This window comes from Scyliorhinus canicula, chromosome 8 (genome assembly GCF_902713615.1).
Source record: "Scyliorhinus canicula chromosome 8, sScyCan1.1, whole genome shotgun sequence".
Classification (NCBI taxonomy): Eukaryota; Metazoa; Chordata; class Chondrichthyes; order Carcharhiniformes; family Scyliorhinidae; genus Scyliorhinus; species Scyliorhinus canicula.
The window spans coordinates 51,689,132-51,706,846 of record NC_052153.1 but is presented as its reverse complement, the minus strand read 5'-3'; the positions used below and the strand labels follow the sequence as shown (position 1 = coordinate 51,706,846).

The 17,715-nt window shown below is 43.8% G+C and overlaps 1 protein-coding gene across 6 annotated transcripts in view; it reads left to right on the top strand.

Annotated features, from left to right (window-relative positions):
• melk (maternal embryonic leucine zipper kinase) overlaps positions 1-17,715 on the top strand; it is a 126,175-nt gene that overhangs the window by 87,953 nt on the left and 20,507 nt on the right. For all 6 annotated transcript variants that reach the window (XM_038804558.1, XM_038804553.1, XM_038804554.1 and 3 more), the window contains 5 exons: positions 2,559-2,687; positions 3,811-3,939; positions 6,169-6,400; positions 11,515-11,611; positions 15,160-15,328. In XM_038804558.1, the coding sequence (XP_038660486.1) occupies positions 2,559-2,687; positions 3,811-3,939; positions 6,169-6,400; positions 11,515-11,611; positions 15,160-15,328 (756 nt within the window). The remainder of the gene's footprint in view (positions 1-2,558; positions 2,688-3,810; positions 3,940-6,168; positions 6,401-11,514; positions 11,612-15,159; positions 15,329-17,715) is intronic.

Genomic DNA, 17,715 nt, shown 5'->3' with positions numbered 1-17,715 from the left:
AAGGCTTGGAGGGGGTGGAATTCTTCCAAGTGCATCCAGGAGAGCTTTTTGAGCCAGCACATAGAAAGTCCTATAAGAGGGGGTGATACTTGACCTAGTTTTAGGGAATGAAGCTGGGCAGGTGGTAGAGGTGGCAGTGGGGGAGCATTTTGTTGATGGTGACCAGTAATCTTTAAGGTAGCTATGGAAAAGGATAAAAATGGATTGGAAATAAAGGTTCTGAATTGGGGGAAGGCCGATTTTAATAGGCTAAGATAGGATTTAGCGAAAATGAACTGGGAACAGCTACTTGTCGGAAAATCTACATCAGAGTAGTGGGAATCATTCAAAAAGGAAATAGAGAGAGTATAAAGTCGTCGTGTTCTTGTAAAGTTAAAGGGTGGGACCGAAATGTCAAGAGAATTCTGGATATCAAGGAAAAACAGGATTGGATCAGGGGAAAAGGGAGGCTTATGGCAGATACAAAGGGCTGAAAACTCTGGATGTCTTAGAGAAGTATTGAAAGTGCGGGCGGGGGGAGCTTAAAAAAGAAATCAGGAGAGCAAAGAGAGGACATGAAAAATATTTGCGGGAAAATAAAGGAGCATCACAAGGTGAGTTATAAATATATTGGGGGCAAGAGGGTAACCAGGGAAAGAGTACGGCCTATTAGGGACCCAAAGTGGCAATCTGTGTGTGGAGCTGAAAAACTTGGGTGAGGTATTAAATTAATATTTTGCATCTATGTTCGTTATGGAAGACAAGGTTGGTTTCGAAAAGCAGGGAGGGGGAGTGTGATATAATTGAACAGATTTGCATTGAGAGGGAGGAGGTAATAGCGGTTATAGCTAGCTTAAAAGTGGATAAATCCGCAGGCCCAGATAAGATGTATCTTAGGCTGCTGTGTGAGGCAAGAGAGGCGATTACAGGGGCTCTAACATTCATTTTCAAATCCTCCCTGGCCAGAAGACTGGAGGACTGCTATTGTGCTACCATTATTCCATTAGGGAAGTAGGGAAAAACAGGTAATTGCAGGCAAGTAAGTCTAATATCAGTGGTAGGGAAACATTTGTGACTGGAAACTTGTTTCCAGTGGTGTACTGCAGGTTTCTGTGCGGGTCATTGCTGTTTGTAGAAAAAATTAATGATTTAGACAGGAATATGGGTGATTTGATCATGAAGTTTGCAGATGACACAAAAATTGGTTGGTAAATAGCGAGGAGGAAAGCCATAGATTACAGGGCAATATAAATAGGATGGTCAGAATGGTGGCAAATGGATTTAACCCTCAAAATTGTGAGTTGGTGCATTTTGGGAGGACCAACAAGGTGAGGGAATACAAAATGGACACTAGGAAGTGCAGAAGACCAGAGAGAACTTGGGGTGCATGCCCACAAGTTCCTGAAGGCATCAGGACAGGTCAATAAGGTGGTTAAGAGGGCATATGGGAAACTTGCCTTCATTAGCACAGCATAGAATATAAGTGCAGGGAGGTTATGGTAGAGCTGTATAAAACAATTGTTAGGCCACAGCTAAAGTACTGTGGGCAGTTCTGGTTGCTCACACTATATGAAGGATGTGATTGCACTAGGAAGGGTGCAGAGGCGATTTACCTAGATGTTGCCTGGGATGGAGCATTCCAGCCATGAAGTGAGGCTAGTTAGTCTGGTGGTGTTCTCCCTGGGCAGCGAGGCTGAGGGGGGAGCGGAGGGGAGGAGGGGGGGGGGCCACACTGAGGTGTAGAAAAGTACAGAGGTTGTAGACAGGAAGAAACATTTCCCCTTAGTTGAGGTGTCAATAACCTGGGGCCATAGTCCAAAGATGTGCAGGTTAGGTAGATTGGCCATGTTCAACGCACAGGGATAGGTTGGCAGGGTGAACCTATGTAGAGTGCTCTTTAGGCAGGTCGGTGCAGACTCGATCGGCCGAATGGCCTCTCCTACTTTAGGGATTCCATGGATTTGGGGTAAAGAACAGATTTAGAGGGGATTTGAGGAGGTGGCGATCTGGAACTCACTGCCTGAAAAGGTGGTAGAGGCAGGAACTGTCAACGTTCAAGGGGCATTTAGATGGATGAGCATTTGAAATGCTGGGCGGTATTCTCACCCCCCCCCCCCCCCCCCCGCGCAAACAGGCCGCCCCCTCAGCGTTCCCACAGAGTTCCTGCCGGCAGTGACCATGGGTGGACGGCGCCGGCGGGACCCTGTCATATCGGAGCAGCCGTATCCGGGCCCGGCGCGATTCCCGCGGCGCTGGTTTCAGGGGGGGGTGGGAGAATCGTATGCGGGGGTCAGGGCGGTGCCCTGCCGATTGTCACACCCGCTGGGGGGGGGGGGGGTGAGAATACCGCCCATAGGCTTTCTTAATTGTCATTGACTCACTACTTCCTATTTGCACACACCATTTTAATCTTTTCAACTTTGGTGATCTCCACGACCAATTACTGATCCTTTGACCGTGGTTTCTCAAAAGAAAAGGACTAAAGAGATCACAAAGGTAATATTCAACAGACAAATGTGCTATTAACGGCAATGATTTTCTCAAACCTTTTTAAGTTTAGCTGCATATTCTTTTTTTAGTGGCAATATGACAAAATAACAGCTGCCTATCTGCTACTGTTACATAAGAAGAACCATGGCAAACCTGTGCGCTTGTTCTCTTGCAAAGATGAGCATAGTATGCCTTCTACACCTCTAGGGGAACTGAAGGTGAGATATCCATTTTTCAAACTTCACAAAGGAATCTAAACAATTTAATTTTGTTGACAATGTAAATATGATTAAAAGAAAAAACTCAACTTTTAAAGATAATATGCATGTCACTACTTTTGGAAGGAGAGATCTAATTCAAGTTTTAAAACTTGGGGTCAGTAATTCTCAATTTGAGGTCTCTATGTTACAGCGCACACATGCACATTCAGAGATGTGCATGCACTTTGAAGGAAAAAGTATGAAGCTAGCACTTGCATTTCAACAAAAATAAGGATAGATTACTTATAAGAGATGTGTAATTTGTAGGTGCAGTTCCCTAATCGATAGACGAGCCGGTGTTGCAGATTGAGGGTCTTATCAGGCAATTAACAGGCCACTGGCAGGCCTGGTGTTCAGTCAGGATCCTGGAAACCCGCCAGCTGAGAGCTGCTGAGCAATCAGAGGCTGGTATCTCTTGTTCAGCAGTGCCAAGTGGGAGGGTGGCTGTTGGCAGAACTACCCACCAGAGGCCCAGGATCATGGAACGACTAAAGCCAGAGATGAGTGGTGACACCGATGGTTTTGTGGGATGGAGGTTGCGAGGAAGGGATGTCGGCAACAAGGGCAGTGGGTGGCTCTTGGCAGACTCTTTTCCCACAGGTTTGCATGTAGTGTTTCCCCCATGCCGACAGGCCCACCCGCCAATGGACTAATACTAGCAGCAGTAGGAAGAAGCACTTATTCGGCATTCATTGCCCATCAAGGACCTAATTGGTGGCAGCAGTGGGAGTGCTATCGACGTCTTTCCCACCAAGGGTTTAATCAGGGTGGAGGTGGGAAGGTGGTGGGGTCTCCATCTGGCATCTTCCCAACTGATTAATTGTGCCCTCCCACCTCCAAACGTACCTTGAGGAACAGCATAAAACACTGCCCCTGTTATGTACATTTGAATACAGATGATAAATATTTATGCTTAAGAATTACAAAAGCTAGATTTTAAAATAGTATTAGCATGCAGGTTCTAAGTGAAACCTTTAGATGTACTGTTGGAAACTGGCGTTGAATATGTTAAACTGTTTCTGTCATAGTGCCGTTTAATTTTTGTTCTGAAACAAACTTAACCTTCTAATTGTTTTACCAGTACAAGAGCAATGTAAATTATGAAAATCCGGAAGATAACGGTCACTATGTGTGCAGATCGGTGGAATTCACAGATGAATGTGCCCTCTCTGAGCATCTGCATTTTGCAGCCACACCCCAAGCTGTGGAGGTTGGCACAATTTTTCCAGTTTCTTCATAACATTGTATCACTTTGCCAAAACTACTTGCACTTTCAGAACTATGTGCTTTACGAAAATAAAACCAATTTTTTGAGATTCAGGGAAATGCCATACCACCTCCAAAGAACTCGTACATTTTGTTCTACCATTTTAACAATAGGAACGGAGTTATATACATTATGCACATTGCTCCAACAGTATTTTGTTTCTAAAAAGATCAAGCAATCCCATCTTGCCAATTTATTAAGATTCAAAATGTTCATACCCATGGGACAGTATACACAGCACTGTCACATTTGACCAATTCTCACTCATTAATGGAACATTGCTGTCTAGATTCAATTGCAACACATGCTGGCAGAAGATTGGGATTGGTCCTGACAATTGGTATTATTGAGCCTGCACCCCTCAAACATGCATTATTTTGGGTTGCTGCCATACACAAAAGTTTAAAAAATGAACAAAAATTGACTACCTTCAGTGGTTGTCCTCATTCTTTATACATTTTAGTCACACCAGGTTTCACTCCTTCGTAGTATTATTACAGTTAATATTAAATAATTAGTGAGTTTCTATTTAGCTCCAGGTCAGAATGAAATCCTGTGGTTTTATTCAAAACCTATCTCCTCCAAAATTTTAAAATTAATTTGTGGCGGGTTTTTCAGGGAGTTTCCTGCCTGTGAGTTCCTCACCGCTATTAAATGACACTTAGTCACTTTTTTGGGCCCTGGGGAGTTTCTCACTGGTTTAGCCCACATTTAGAATTTTGTTTAGCACTGGGGAGCTGAACTCCGAGATCGGGCTGTCATTTGGGGAGCTGAACTCCGAGATCGGGCTGCCATTTTGAAAGGGCGCCCCGATCTCTAAGTGAGCTTGTGGGTCCCCCACACTCCCCACCTATGGGCACTGTCACCACCCACACACATGGGTACTACCCCACAGCTCCCAAATGAGGATGCCTAGTTATGGGGTCCATGGGGGTCCCCCCCCCCCCCCCCCCCCCAAGCCCCCTTACAACACCCCTTTCCTTCTAGGACCCCCACCCACCACCACCCAACTTCCCGGAGTCCCCTACTTACCTTCCCTGCACTCCCCCACCCTTCAAACCCCCCCCCCCATCCTCACTTTATAAGCCTCCTGACCCTTGGCAGTGCCACCCTGGCAATCGGGCACCCTTACACTGCTACCCTGGCACCCAGATAGTTCTCCTACTGGCTTGGCAGTGAGTCCCCTCATATTCCAAGGGGATGGCCATGGAGCCACCCTGCACTTACCCTGATCACCCTAGGACCACAAGTGGCCTGGGAGATCCCCAGATGCCGTTCCACCTTGTCCACGTTTGTGTTGACCAGCACTGATCGGCGCCCAGCTGCAGCCTCACTGGGGAGTCTGAAGAATCATGGGAGGCCACTGGATTACACACAGGTAGGTCATAAGTAGGTTTACGACCTATTTCCGCGAGTGTTATTTGGTGTCACCAATTTGGGGGTGGGGTTCTGTCTCCAACGTCTTGTGGGGTGTCGGAGAATCCCGGGAGGCACCTAGCCTGTCGGGAGCCTTGCTGCAAGCCTCTCCCTGCATTCTCCGGCCGCGTTACGCTCAAGCGAGAGCCCAACGCGGCTGGAGATTCGCGTCCTAAGAAACCAGGTGCCATGTGCAACATATGCCAATTTGCTTGTTTGGCATGTTTCCCTACAACCTATAGAGAATATATGGAGCATTTATATAATTCAAAGAAGGCAAATAATTTGTCAGCTTGATAATATTTTACTGCCATTTGTCATTCAATCTCTGGTACATGTGTTCATCACTCATTTCTTAATCAGAAACGTTGTGTGTTTAGTTCTTAAGTAGTCTGTACAAATTCATGTTGAAGGTATTTGCCTTTTAAGTGTTGAACTTTTAAAACATTTTTTAAATTTGAGATTGAACCCCAAATGACATCAGTCCCATTGGAATGTCCAGTGTGAAAACCCATCGTTTCAAAACCTACAAAATGGAGCCTAATTAAATTTGTTAGGGAACATACAGCTGCTGCAGCTATTTATCAGAGGAGGTGTCTTTGTGTCATGTATTCTATGCTGCTCTGTTAAATCTAGTACTGTACAATGGTATGCCAATGTTCTTATTATTCCTTTGTAATCCATTTTTTGCAAGCATTGGGTTTCCTCCAAGAAAATGCTGTCTATGACTAAACTTTCTTTGTCTTTGTACTTCAGCGAGCAAGATGTCGATCACTTAAAGATTCTTCCGAAGATAATTTATGGTCTTTAGGTAAACAAAAGCATGCTTCAAAGAAATCTGAAAACAAAGAAAACAAAATGCCGATGAAAATAAATGTCAAAACCGATGATCACTTTGTGCATCCTGAAGCCAAAACACCAGTTGTTAAAAGCTATGAAAAGAAAAGTCTGTTCACACCCAAAGAAAATGCAGATATCCATTGTAAAGGTAACTTTTGTTCGGTGTTAAATCTTAGATTTTCATATCTGTAGATTGCAAGTGTAATAAGCCTCCTGCACAGCTAGATGCAATGTTTTTCAACTTTAAAATAATGTCATGGTTCTAATTTTGACAGCATAGCAACTACTATTAGCAGGTAAACCATTTAATGCCAGGTCCAATATCCCAATCAAAAGCTTGCACTTTATATTGTATCTCCATTTTGCGACAGTTACCTAGTGCACAACATTAAAATGAGTTGACCTGGAATTCGGGTCACATTTTCATCTGAGTTGCCTGCTCTATTAAAACCAATTCATGGTAACCTTTACCACTTCTGATCATGTTCTGTTAATCATACAAGAGGTTGATCCAGAGCTGCCTGACCCTAGAAGGCCCACTACTGTGTGTGTTTGCAGCACATTCAGCCAATAATAATTTCTGCCCCTTTCCCTGGACTTGACCTCAAGCTGGAAGTGCTGAATCCCATTAGTCAATGGAACCTACTTTATAGGAGAAGTCAAGCAGGGATAAGCAGAAGCAAATTTAGTATGGAAATAAGGGACTTGAAAAAGAATGTTATTCAAGAGAACATTGATATCATGCCAATCAGGAAAATTTTCTGGAAATTATTGTATGTAAAGCTATCGAACTGTCAGCCCTATTCTTGGATTCAGAAAAGCCAAATATGATATCAAATTACGTTAATAGATGAAAAGAAGATATTGTATTTTTGGTATACAATTTATCGGTCAGATCTGGGGGTGGTGTTGGTGGATTTTCTGCAGTTGCTATTTGTAACAAAATTGCGAAAGATTCATGAATACATGCTTTCGCTACGATAAGTGAACATAGTAGTTATCATAGTTATCTTCTGTCCCAGATCTACAACTTAAAGCTGTAAAAATTATGATGATCTCAAGATAAGGACATCAGTGCTCTTAAATTGCATGGTGAAGTAACGCACGATTTCAGATATCAGAAATTTAAGTTTTGATGAACTGTCAGGGAGGTTGGGAATATTTTCTTCAAGGTGACATAATCTTAAACATCAATTGGTCCCAGCTCGGTGTGTGGTGATTGTATATCTGAGTAGATGCAATACAACTGAGCAAGCACTAGAGGGAGCACGGGAGAGATATAAAGGCAGAAGAACAGGAAGTCAAGGCACACTTCTCAGAACGGGAACTGGTAGCTAGACATAGGCAAGCAGCATCGATGTAACTTTAAGTTAAGCACTGAAGGGAGAACAAACTTACAATAAAGCATCTACTTCAACTTTAAGACTACGAGCTTTATTAAGACACAAGGAACAACACATGGTACCAAGGAGTGGCTTCGGAACGCTTACTACAAGATTACACAAGCTTCAGACACAGAAAGACCAAAATGGCAAGGAAAACTCCTACCGGACATTCGACTTGGGAGGACTTCGCTAATTCGATGATGTTCGTTGGAACCCCACCTCAGTTGAACATAACCGGTAATTTAAGTAATGTCTGGAAAAGATTTAAACAAATGTTCGATTTATATATCATAGCTAATGATTTAGAAGCAGCCTCAGACAAAATGAAAATAGCACTGCTCATCGCAGGACATGAAGCTAGAGAAACATATAATTGCTTTAAATACTTGAAAGATGAAGACAGCACCAAATTAGAAATAATACAAAAAAAATTTGAAGAGCGCTGTATGTAGTTTGAACAGTACTGTATGCTCAAAGACCAAACTGCACAGGGACTGAGTGATGCAAAACTCAAACAATCACTGTCAGAACAGAAAGGGTTCACAGTCTAGAAATCGCGAGTGAAAGTCCAGATCGAAAGGAAAAAGTAACTTGATCTTTTTAGAAAGAAAAAATGCTGAAATCCACTGTAAAATGGCGTCTGAGCACATTTCACAGTCTCTGGGGAAAAAAGGATGAAAATCTGCGTCTGCGCATGCGCAGCTGAAATCAGCCGTTTTGTGTTCTGCGCATGCGCAACCCGCGCATGCGCAGTTAAAAAAGGTTTTGGTCACGGATCACTATGCGCATGCGCAGTGGATACAAAACCGCACAGCAAAGGAAGACCGATTTGCGCATGCGCAATCGATTCCTACACATGACGTCTGAGGACCCGGACCACGCCCACTTAAAAGGGAAATGCCTGAAAATTAAAAACAAGAAACTTAAAGCTGTAAAACCCAATTTTCTTACCTCAAAAGACAGAAAAGCGCCTGAACTTACACCAGCAGTTGACAATAACTCTCACAACACCCTGGAACAAGCAGTCTGCACCACCCAAAGTGAAGAAAACGATACCAAATCCAAAACAAAAAAAGATGATTTGTTTTTCGAACAATACTACTCAGGCATGGCTGAGTTATTCGGATATGCTGATCACAGCATCAGCAACACGGTCACAAAACTCAACACGACTCTACTCATGGTTGCTGAATCCAACACCATGGTGGCATGATAGATCGTCGATACATTGGATGACAGCAATACCCAAGACGAAGACAACGCCACACAGAGAGCACAGAAAGACTCCACAAAGAGAGCAATGACAGGCTCCACAGAGAGAGCGATGAAAGACTCCACAAAGAGAGTGACGCAAGCCTCCACAGACAGCTCATTGAAAGACTCCAAAATGGAAGCAAGCAAACACGCCCTAGCAAACACCATGAATGAACAAGACCATGAAGGTCAACCCACCGTATCTGAGTAACCGCAAGCAGACTATGAAAGTCTACCAAGCTCACATAATCAAGAAGAAGACAATGTAAATCTACCCACTGCATGCGAAAACAGTGACAATGTGATCACACTCAACGTGCAGGATCACAGCGAGACTGACAGATCTCAGCTCGTCTGTACAGAAGCACAGAGTAGGGCCACTCATGAGTCCAGAGAGACCACGTCAATAGAAATCGTGAAGATTTTGACTCCAGAAGAGGAGCACCAAGAGTCCAGAGAGACCACGTCAATAGAAATCGTGAAGATTTTGACTCCAGAAGACGAGCACCAAAACCAACAAGAAAATGAAATCATGAAGAACTTGACTCCAGAAGAGGAGCACCAAGAAAGCAAAGAAGAGGAATTAAATCCACCACAAATGACTCCAGAAGAGGAGCACAAAGGAAGCAAAGAAGAGGAATCAAATCCACCACAAATGACCGATGTCACCAGCATCAATGCAACATCAGATCATTCTGACCATTCTCTAGACAAAACGTTCAATGTAACAGATTCCACAAAGGACACTCGCACCAATAACTGACAATGACTCAAATGATCCACACGGTGCACTCATTGAGCACAACAAGAAAAACAAAAACCACAAGAAGCACAGCAGAAACAAGAACAACAACAGCAACAACAAAAGCAACATGAAGCGCAATAAGAACAATAAAAATCGCACGACGCACTGCAGAAACAAGAACAACAACAGCAACAACAAAAACTACAAACACAACAAGAAGAACAACAAAAACAACAAGAAACATAACAAAGACAACAACAAGCACGACAAGAACCAAGACAGAAACGACAAAAACAGCAACAAGAACGACAACGAAAACAACAAAGACAGAAACAACAATAATGAAACAACGACTTGTATAAAACGGTACAACTCTGCACATGAAGGACAATGCCACAGAACACTGCAAAACAATGACAAGACTACAAAAATGCCATGGGATGACAACGAATCTCACAAACTCACATCTGCTCCAGAACAAGCAAGCACACCAGCTTTCAAGGCAGATGACACACCAAATCGATACCACAAGCACAAAAAAAAGTCCATGTCAGTCAACATCAGTGGTTCGACCATTCAAACACCTCTGGATGACGTATCGGTTACTAAAGAAAAACCAAGAACACCAACAACATTCACAACGGAGTTGCAATATCAATATCACCACGTCAACAACGAAAAAAGAAAAAACTCAATGAACAAATTCATCATGTTTGGACTCATAAATGTATTTATTAAGATTGGACTCAAATATTAATTGGCTTTGTAAAATATCCAATATCATCATCACTTGTATAGATACACATATCATAAGTAATCTAACTGTTTTGTACAATTTTCTTTAACAATGTACAGAAAATATGTAAAGAAAAAAGGGGGGATGTGGTGATTGTATATCTGTGTAGATTCAATACAGCTGAGCAAGCACTAGAGGGAGCACGGGAGAGATATAAAGGCAGAAGAACAGGAAGTCAGGGCACACTTCACAGAACGGGAACTGGTAGCTAGACATAGGCAAGCAGCATCGATGCAACTTTAAGTTAAGCACTGAAGAGAGAACGAACTTACAATAAAGCATCTACTTCAACTTTAAGACTACGAGCTTTATTAAGACACAAGGAACAACACACATTGTTCAAATCCCTTGGCATACTAGTTTAAAAATAAGATTGGGAGCAAGAAGCGAATTGTAAATATAATTATGTTTCCGTGATAATTACTAGTGTTTTGACAAAGGAGAAATTGTGGGATGTTGAGAGGTTAAGCCAATAGGACTGGTAAAAAAATAAAATGGTCTTGGACCAGTATGGGAAGTCTTGGTTCATGTATTTGTGGGGCCAGACACCTTGCATCATATTGTAAAATTATATATGTAATTATCCCACTTTGGACCATTTGTGCATTTCAAACTTCCAGCAAATATAGCGAGAATCTTGGGGTTTTATTGTGTGAAGATTCACACTTGAATGAACAACAATAGAGAATATTAGAACCATTCAAACACCGTCTGTTTCCTTCCATATTTATCTCTCTCCATTCAAGATTATCCTGCAACCTCAAATTTGTGTTGCCTTCCTCTTCCTTGCATGCAGAACAACATTTCATAAGTCATATTGAAAAATATCTTGTTCATTTAAAAATAGACCAATATTTTGTTTAAATAGTGCAAAGGTTGCTTGCTCGCTAATGTGAAACGATTACAACAATTTTCCATATTACAGAAAAATTTGCTATGTTCTCCAGTGCTGACTTGTATTGGAACTAAATTGCTGACTAAATTTGTTTTTGCAAACCAAGCTAAGAATTTGAAACAAATGATATAAAATAAGACTTAAATGTCCGGTTTTAACTGCTTTCTCTCATTGTTTTAATTGTAAGCCATGATCAGCTGCCGCAAGGAGACGCCTATAAAGCGTGATACAAATCAACTTTTCTCAGAAGAACTAACAGCCACATCATTTAGTCCAGAAAGACGGTATGTAGCTTAATTGATTCAGAATTGAGCACCTCATTGTTATTGTAGTTATTGGGCAAGCTCTTCTAGTATTTCCTTCATCTAGAATTATTTTCTGTATGTAGATGAGATGCTTGTACCCCATCTCACCACATCCCATATCATGCAAGTTATCATACAGTGATATCTACTGGACCTAATTTTAATGGAATACCAGACTGTTCGCAGCCTTGGTGTTATATTTGACCTCAAGATGGATTTTCAACCACACATCTGTGACACCACTAAGTCTGCACGTTTCAACCTGCAGGATATCACCTGACTTCATCCTGGTCTCAGCCTAAATTCTGCTGAGACCCTCAATCATGCCTTTGCATCGACCTCTAGACTTGACTATTCCAATGCACTCCTTGACAGCCTCCCATATTCTACTGCTTGTAAACTTGCAGTTATTCAAAACATGCACCAAGTCCCAGTCAGCTTCACTGTGCTCACTGACCTATATTGACTCTGGGTTAAGCAACACATGGATTTTAAAGTTCTTATCCTTGTTTTCAAATCCCTCACCCCTCCCTATCTCTGTCATTTCCTCTAGCCCTGTATCCCTCACATATCTGAGCGCCTCTGCTTTTGGCCTCCTTGAACAGGGTCCATTTTCGCCACTTTTTCATTGGAGGCCATGCCTTTTTCCACCTAGGCCCTAACGTCTTCCCCTCTTAAACCTCTTCACCTTTCTTCTTCTTCTCTCTCTCCTTGAAAACATTCCAGAGAACCCATCTTTTTAACTAAGCTTTTACACTTTGTCCTAATATCTCCTGATGTAGCTCAGTGCCAAATTTACTTTAATAACACTCCTGTGAAGCACCTTAGAATGTTTCACTATGTTAAACATCTTGGGCGGTATTCTCCGTTCCCGGGACTAAGTGCCCGCGCCATCGTGAACGCCGTTGCATCACGACGGTGCGAACAGGTCCCGGGCACGACCTATTCTGGCCCCCACGGCGCTGGAGTGGTTCACGGCACTCCAGCGTCCCTTTGCGGCGCCAAATGTGTGCCGCGCATGCGCAGTTGGGGCAGCTCAATCCTGCACATGCGCGGGGAACATCTTACACGCGCCGGCCTCTCACCAACATGGCGCTGGTGTTCTGGGGCCAGACGCGGAAGGAGGTAGGCCCCGGGGGGGGGGGGGGGGGGGGGGGGAGGAACGAGAGACCGGCCCGCCGGTTGGTGGGTCCCGATCGCGGGCCAGACCCCATCGGAGGTCCTCTCCCCCTCCCCCGCACAGTTCCCGCCAGCAGCGACCCAGGGGTGGACGGCGCCGGCGGGAACCTGTCGTGTCGGAGCGGCCGCTCGGCCCATCTGGGCCGGAGAATCGCCGTTTGCAGCGATTCTCCGAGCAGCCCGGCGCAATTTGCACGGCGATAGTTTCGGGGGGTTGGGATAATCGTGTGCGGGGGTCGGGGCAGCGTGGCGCGATTCACGTGGCGCCCCGGCGATTCTCCCACCCGGCGTTGGGCGGGGGGGAATACCGCCCTTCGTCTTATATTGAAAGCCTCTGGTTTTGTTCTTTCCCACAAATAGAAACACATTCTATGTCTACTCTATCGAAACCTTTCATTTTTCAGACCTCTACTATGTCACCCTTTGGTCTTCTCTTTTTAGAACCATAGAAAGATTATATTGCCAATCAGCCCATCATGTCTGCGCCGGCGGAAATAGGAGAGAGAAAAAACTAGCCACTCATTTTCTTTGTGTTGAGTATTTCAGCCTTAGCCACCGAATTCAGTAATGAACTCCAGACGCCCACCACCCTCTGGGTGAAAATGTTTTTCCTCATGTCCCCTCTAATCCTTCTACCAATCACGTTAAATCTGTGCCCTCTGGTAATTAACCCCTCAGCTAGGGGAAACAAATCTTTCCTTGTTTAGGCCCCTCATAATTTTGTGCACCTCAACTAGGTCAGCTTTTGGTCTCCTCTGTACCAAGGAAAACAACCCTGATTTATCTAATCTCTCTTGGCTGCCATTTTCAAGCAACATTTTTGTAAATTTCCTCTCTCCACTTTCCAGAGCAACTCTCCTTGTGGTGACCAGAACTGTAGACAATGCTCCAGCTGTGGTCTAACCAGCATTTTATACAGTTCCATCATTACATCCCTACTACTGTATCCAAAGGAATGATATCTTTGTCTAGGAGGGAGGGGGGGGGGGGGGGGAGGGGGGAGTTTCAAATACTCATGTACTGCAGCCCACAGTATTTCTTTCTGAAAGAATGTATCAAATTTGAATCAAAACTCTGCTTCCACCATGCCTAATGAGTCTATTCCATTGAGTGACCACTAACTGTATTAATATTTTCGCAGATTAGTTTTGAATTGACAGTCCTCCAGCGCAGGCTGTGCCTTTTGGCCCCACTGTTCTGGACATTTGAGAGATAGCTTGTCTTCCACGTTATCTAGTCCCTTCTAGAATCCTAAAAACAGCAATCGTAGGAGTGTCTCAAGTTTCTCTTTTTATAATCATAATCTTTATTGTTGTCACAAGTAGGCTTACATTAATACTGCAATGAAGTTACTGTGAAAAACCCCGAGTCACCTCACTCCGGCGCCTGTTCGGGTACACAGAGGAAGAATTCAAAATTTCCAATTCACCTAACAGCACGTCATGTGGGACTTGTGGGAGGAAACCGGAGCACCCGGAGGAAACTCACACAGACACGGGAAGAACGTGCAGACTTCGCACACACACAGACAGTGACCCAAGCAGGAATCAAATCCGGGACCCTGGCGCTGTGACGTGCTAACCACTGTGCCGCCCAAGAATATGGCCATTTTATATAATTGTTCTCCACAATACAATCCCTTCATCTCCTCAGTTATTCCACTTGATCTCTTTCATCAACAGCTGCAAATCCTTGTACAGGATTACCTCATTATTTCAGTTCAACCTTTGATTTTGAACTTTGCCTCTGAACTTTGTTTTAATGGCTTCAATTTATTGTCAATCAGAACTTCCAGATTTCATCCTTAAATATGAAAATAATTTTTTTGCCATTTTAATAATAATCCGTTTCTGAATTGTTTGTCCCATTAAAATACTTTCCTTACTCTCCATTGAATTTCATCTGCCACTTGTCTACCTATTTTCCAAATATATTCAAATCCTCCTGTAGCTTATCCTGTTCAGCCTTGCAGTCTACCACCTTCATTAGCTTTGTGCTAGCTGAAAATGTAACCTTTGTACTTTTAATTTCTAACTCCAAATGATTTATAAAAACACAATAAGACATGCAGGTCTCCTAATTTAGTACTCAATATGCATTTCAAGAAACAGTTGATGTAAAATCACCATAAAGCAACTCATCCTGGTTAGGTTCAAAAGCCCCTGATCAGCTGAAATAGGCAACATCATTCCATACCTGTTGTACATTAATACAAATCCTCCCAGAGTATTTTATGAAGTGTAGTTTGTCCATTATTTACCATATTATGTTTCTATCTTGCATGTTGTGCAATGAATGAGACCATTTCCATTATAGGATAAGAGATTTTGAAGTGTTGGCACTTACAGGACCCGCTCATTGGACATGGATCTAAATCAGGCCAATGGTGAAAGTAGTCAGAAAAAGAAAGGAGCCAAGGTGTTTGGAAGTTTAGAACGGGGTTTGGACAAGATGATCACAATGCTAACCCCCAACAAACGCAAAAAAACCTTTAAAGATGGACCAAGAAGAATCAAGGTTAGTTTTTAGCTTAGATAGGATTAATTCATTTGTTAAAAATCAAATGTAATTAAAGTATAGAATCAATTGTGGGACAACTATTCTCAGCTCTATGGCATCACTTCCCTCAACCCTCTTGCCTTTTTGCAGTGAATGAGGCTGTTTCTGTGACATATGGGGCGGAATTCTCTGACCCCCCGCAGGGTCGGGGAATCGCCCGGGGCCGGCGTAAGTCCCGCCCCCACCGTGACCGGAATTCTCCGCCACCCGGGAATCGGTGGGGGTGGGAATCGCGCCCCGCCAATCGGCCGGGCCCCCCTTGCGATTCTCCGGCCCGCGATTTGCCGAAGTCCCGTCGCTGTCAGGCCTCTCCTGCCGACGTGGTTTAAATCACCTCTGTGCTGGCGGGAGCAGGCGGCGCGGCGCGATTGGACCCGGGGGGTGCCCCCATGATGGCCTGGCCCGCGATTGGGGCCCACGAATCGGCGGGTAGGCCTGTGCCGTGGGGGCACTATTTTTCTTCCGCCGCCACCACGGCCTCCACCATGGCGGAGGTGGAAGAGACCTCCACCGCGCATGCGCCGGTGGTGACGTCAGCGGCTGCTGACGCTCCGGCGCATGCGTGGATTCACGCTGACCGGCGAAGGCCTTTCGGCCAGCCCCGACGCCAATTGGCTTGGCGCCAGTTGGCAGAGCGGGAGCCACTCCGACGCGGGCCTAGCCCCTAAAGGTGCTGAGAATTCCGCACCTTTGGGGAGGCTCGACGCCAGAGTGGTTGGCGCCACTCCGCTACGCCAGGACCCCCCGCCCCGCCGGGTAGGTGAGAATTTCGCCCATGGTCTTGAACTTCTGCAGCTAAACAGTGGAAAGGACCAAAGCTGCTATCTTCACAAGAGCACAAGAACTAGGGGTAGGCAATTCAGTCGCTCGAGCCTGCTCTGCAATTCAATAAGATCGTGGCTTATTTCCTCTTGGCCTCAAAGTCCATTTTCTTGCTCATTCTCCACAACCCTTCAACCGATTACTAATTAAAAATCTGTCCATCTCCTCAAATCGAATTTACTCAATTTCCTGGCACCCACCAAACTCCGGGGTAGTGAATTCCATAGATTCATGACCCTTTGAGTGAAGTAATTTCTCCTCATCTTTGTTTTAAATCTGCTCCCCCTATTCTAAAACAGTGACCTTTCATTCTAGATTGCCCCACAAGAGGAAGCATCAGTCCTACATCTAGTTTGTTGAAATCTTTTATCGTCTTGTGTACCTCAATTAGATCTCTTCTCATCCTTCTAAACTTGAGAGAGTATAGGCCTAAACTGCTCAATCTCTCTTTGTGAGACAAACCCCTCATCTCTGGACTCAATCTTGTGAACTGCTAATGCAACTGCATCCTTCCTCAAATAGGGGGACCAAAACTGGAGGTGTGATCTCACCAATTTCTTGTACAGTTGCAGCAACACTTCCCTACTTTTATACTCTATTCCTTTAGCTATAAAGACCAAAGTTCTATTTGCCTTCCATATTGCTTGCTGGACCTGCATGCTAGTTTTCTGCGAATCATGCCCGAGGACACCCAGATTTCTCTGCACCGATGCACTTTGAGGTTTCTCTCCATTTAGATAATAAGTTGCCGTTCAATTTTTCTGACCAAAATGGATAACCTCATACTTATCCATGTTAAACTCCATTAGGCTCTGCTACAAACTCTATAGCTCTGGCTGAACCAGAATGGCTGCACGTTTAGCACAGGGGGCTAAACAGCTGGCTTGTAATGCAGAACAATCCCAACAACGCGGGTTCAATTCCTGTACTGACCTCTCCAAACAGGTGCCGGAATTTGGTGATTAGGGGCTTTTCACAGTGACTTAATTGAAGCCAACTTGTGACAATAAGCGATCATTGTTATTATTATTATACCTTGGCTTACTGTTTGACCCAAGCTGAGTTTCTGATTCCATATCCTCTCTGTTATAAAGATTGCCTACTTTCACTTCATCATTTCTGCTTCATCTATCCCAAAACATAAAAGGCAATCTATAAATGCAAGTTAACTTGTCTTCAACCTTTCCATTTCCCTCAGAGTTCATTTTCCACCAGCTTTTTGGTCACCACTCTTGATTTTTCCTTTGGCTTGGTATTCATTTTTCTCAAATCAACTTTTCTTTTTCTACATTAAAAGCACTTGCAAGCGATTGTGCATATTAACTTTGTCCAATTTGACAATTTGTTCCGAGTTAAATTCTTATCGCTAAAGTGCTGGTTGGTTAGGAAACTTTTATTTGCTGTTAAGGATGTGACCAAGGTTGCAAAAGCTCTACTTTTACAAAACTTTTAATTTTTATATAGTGCTGAATCAAGCATTTGAATTACGTCCTGATTAGCTTTTGGTACATCATAAGATTAGA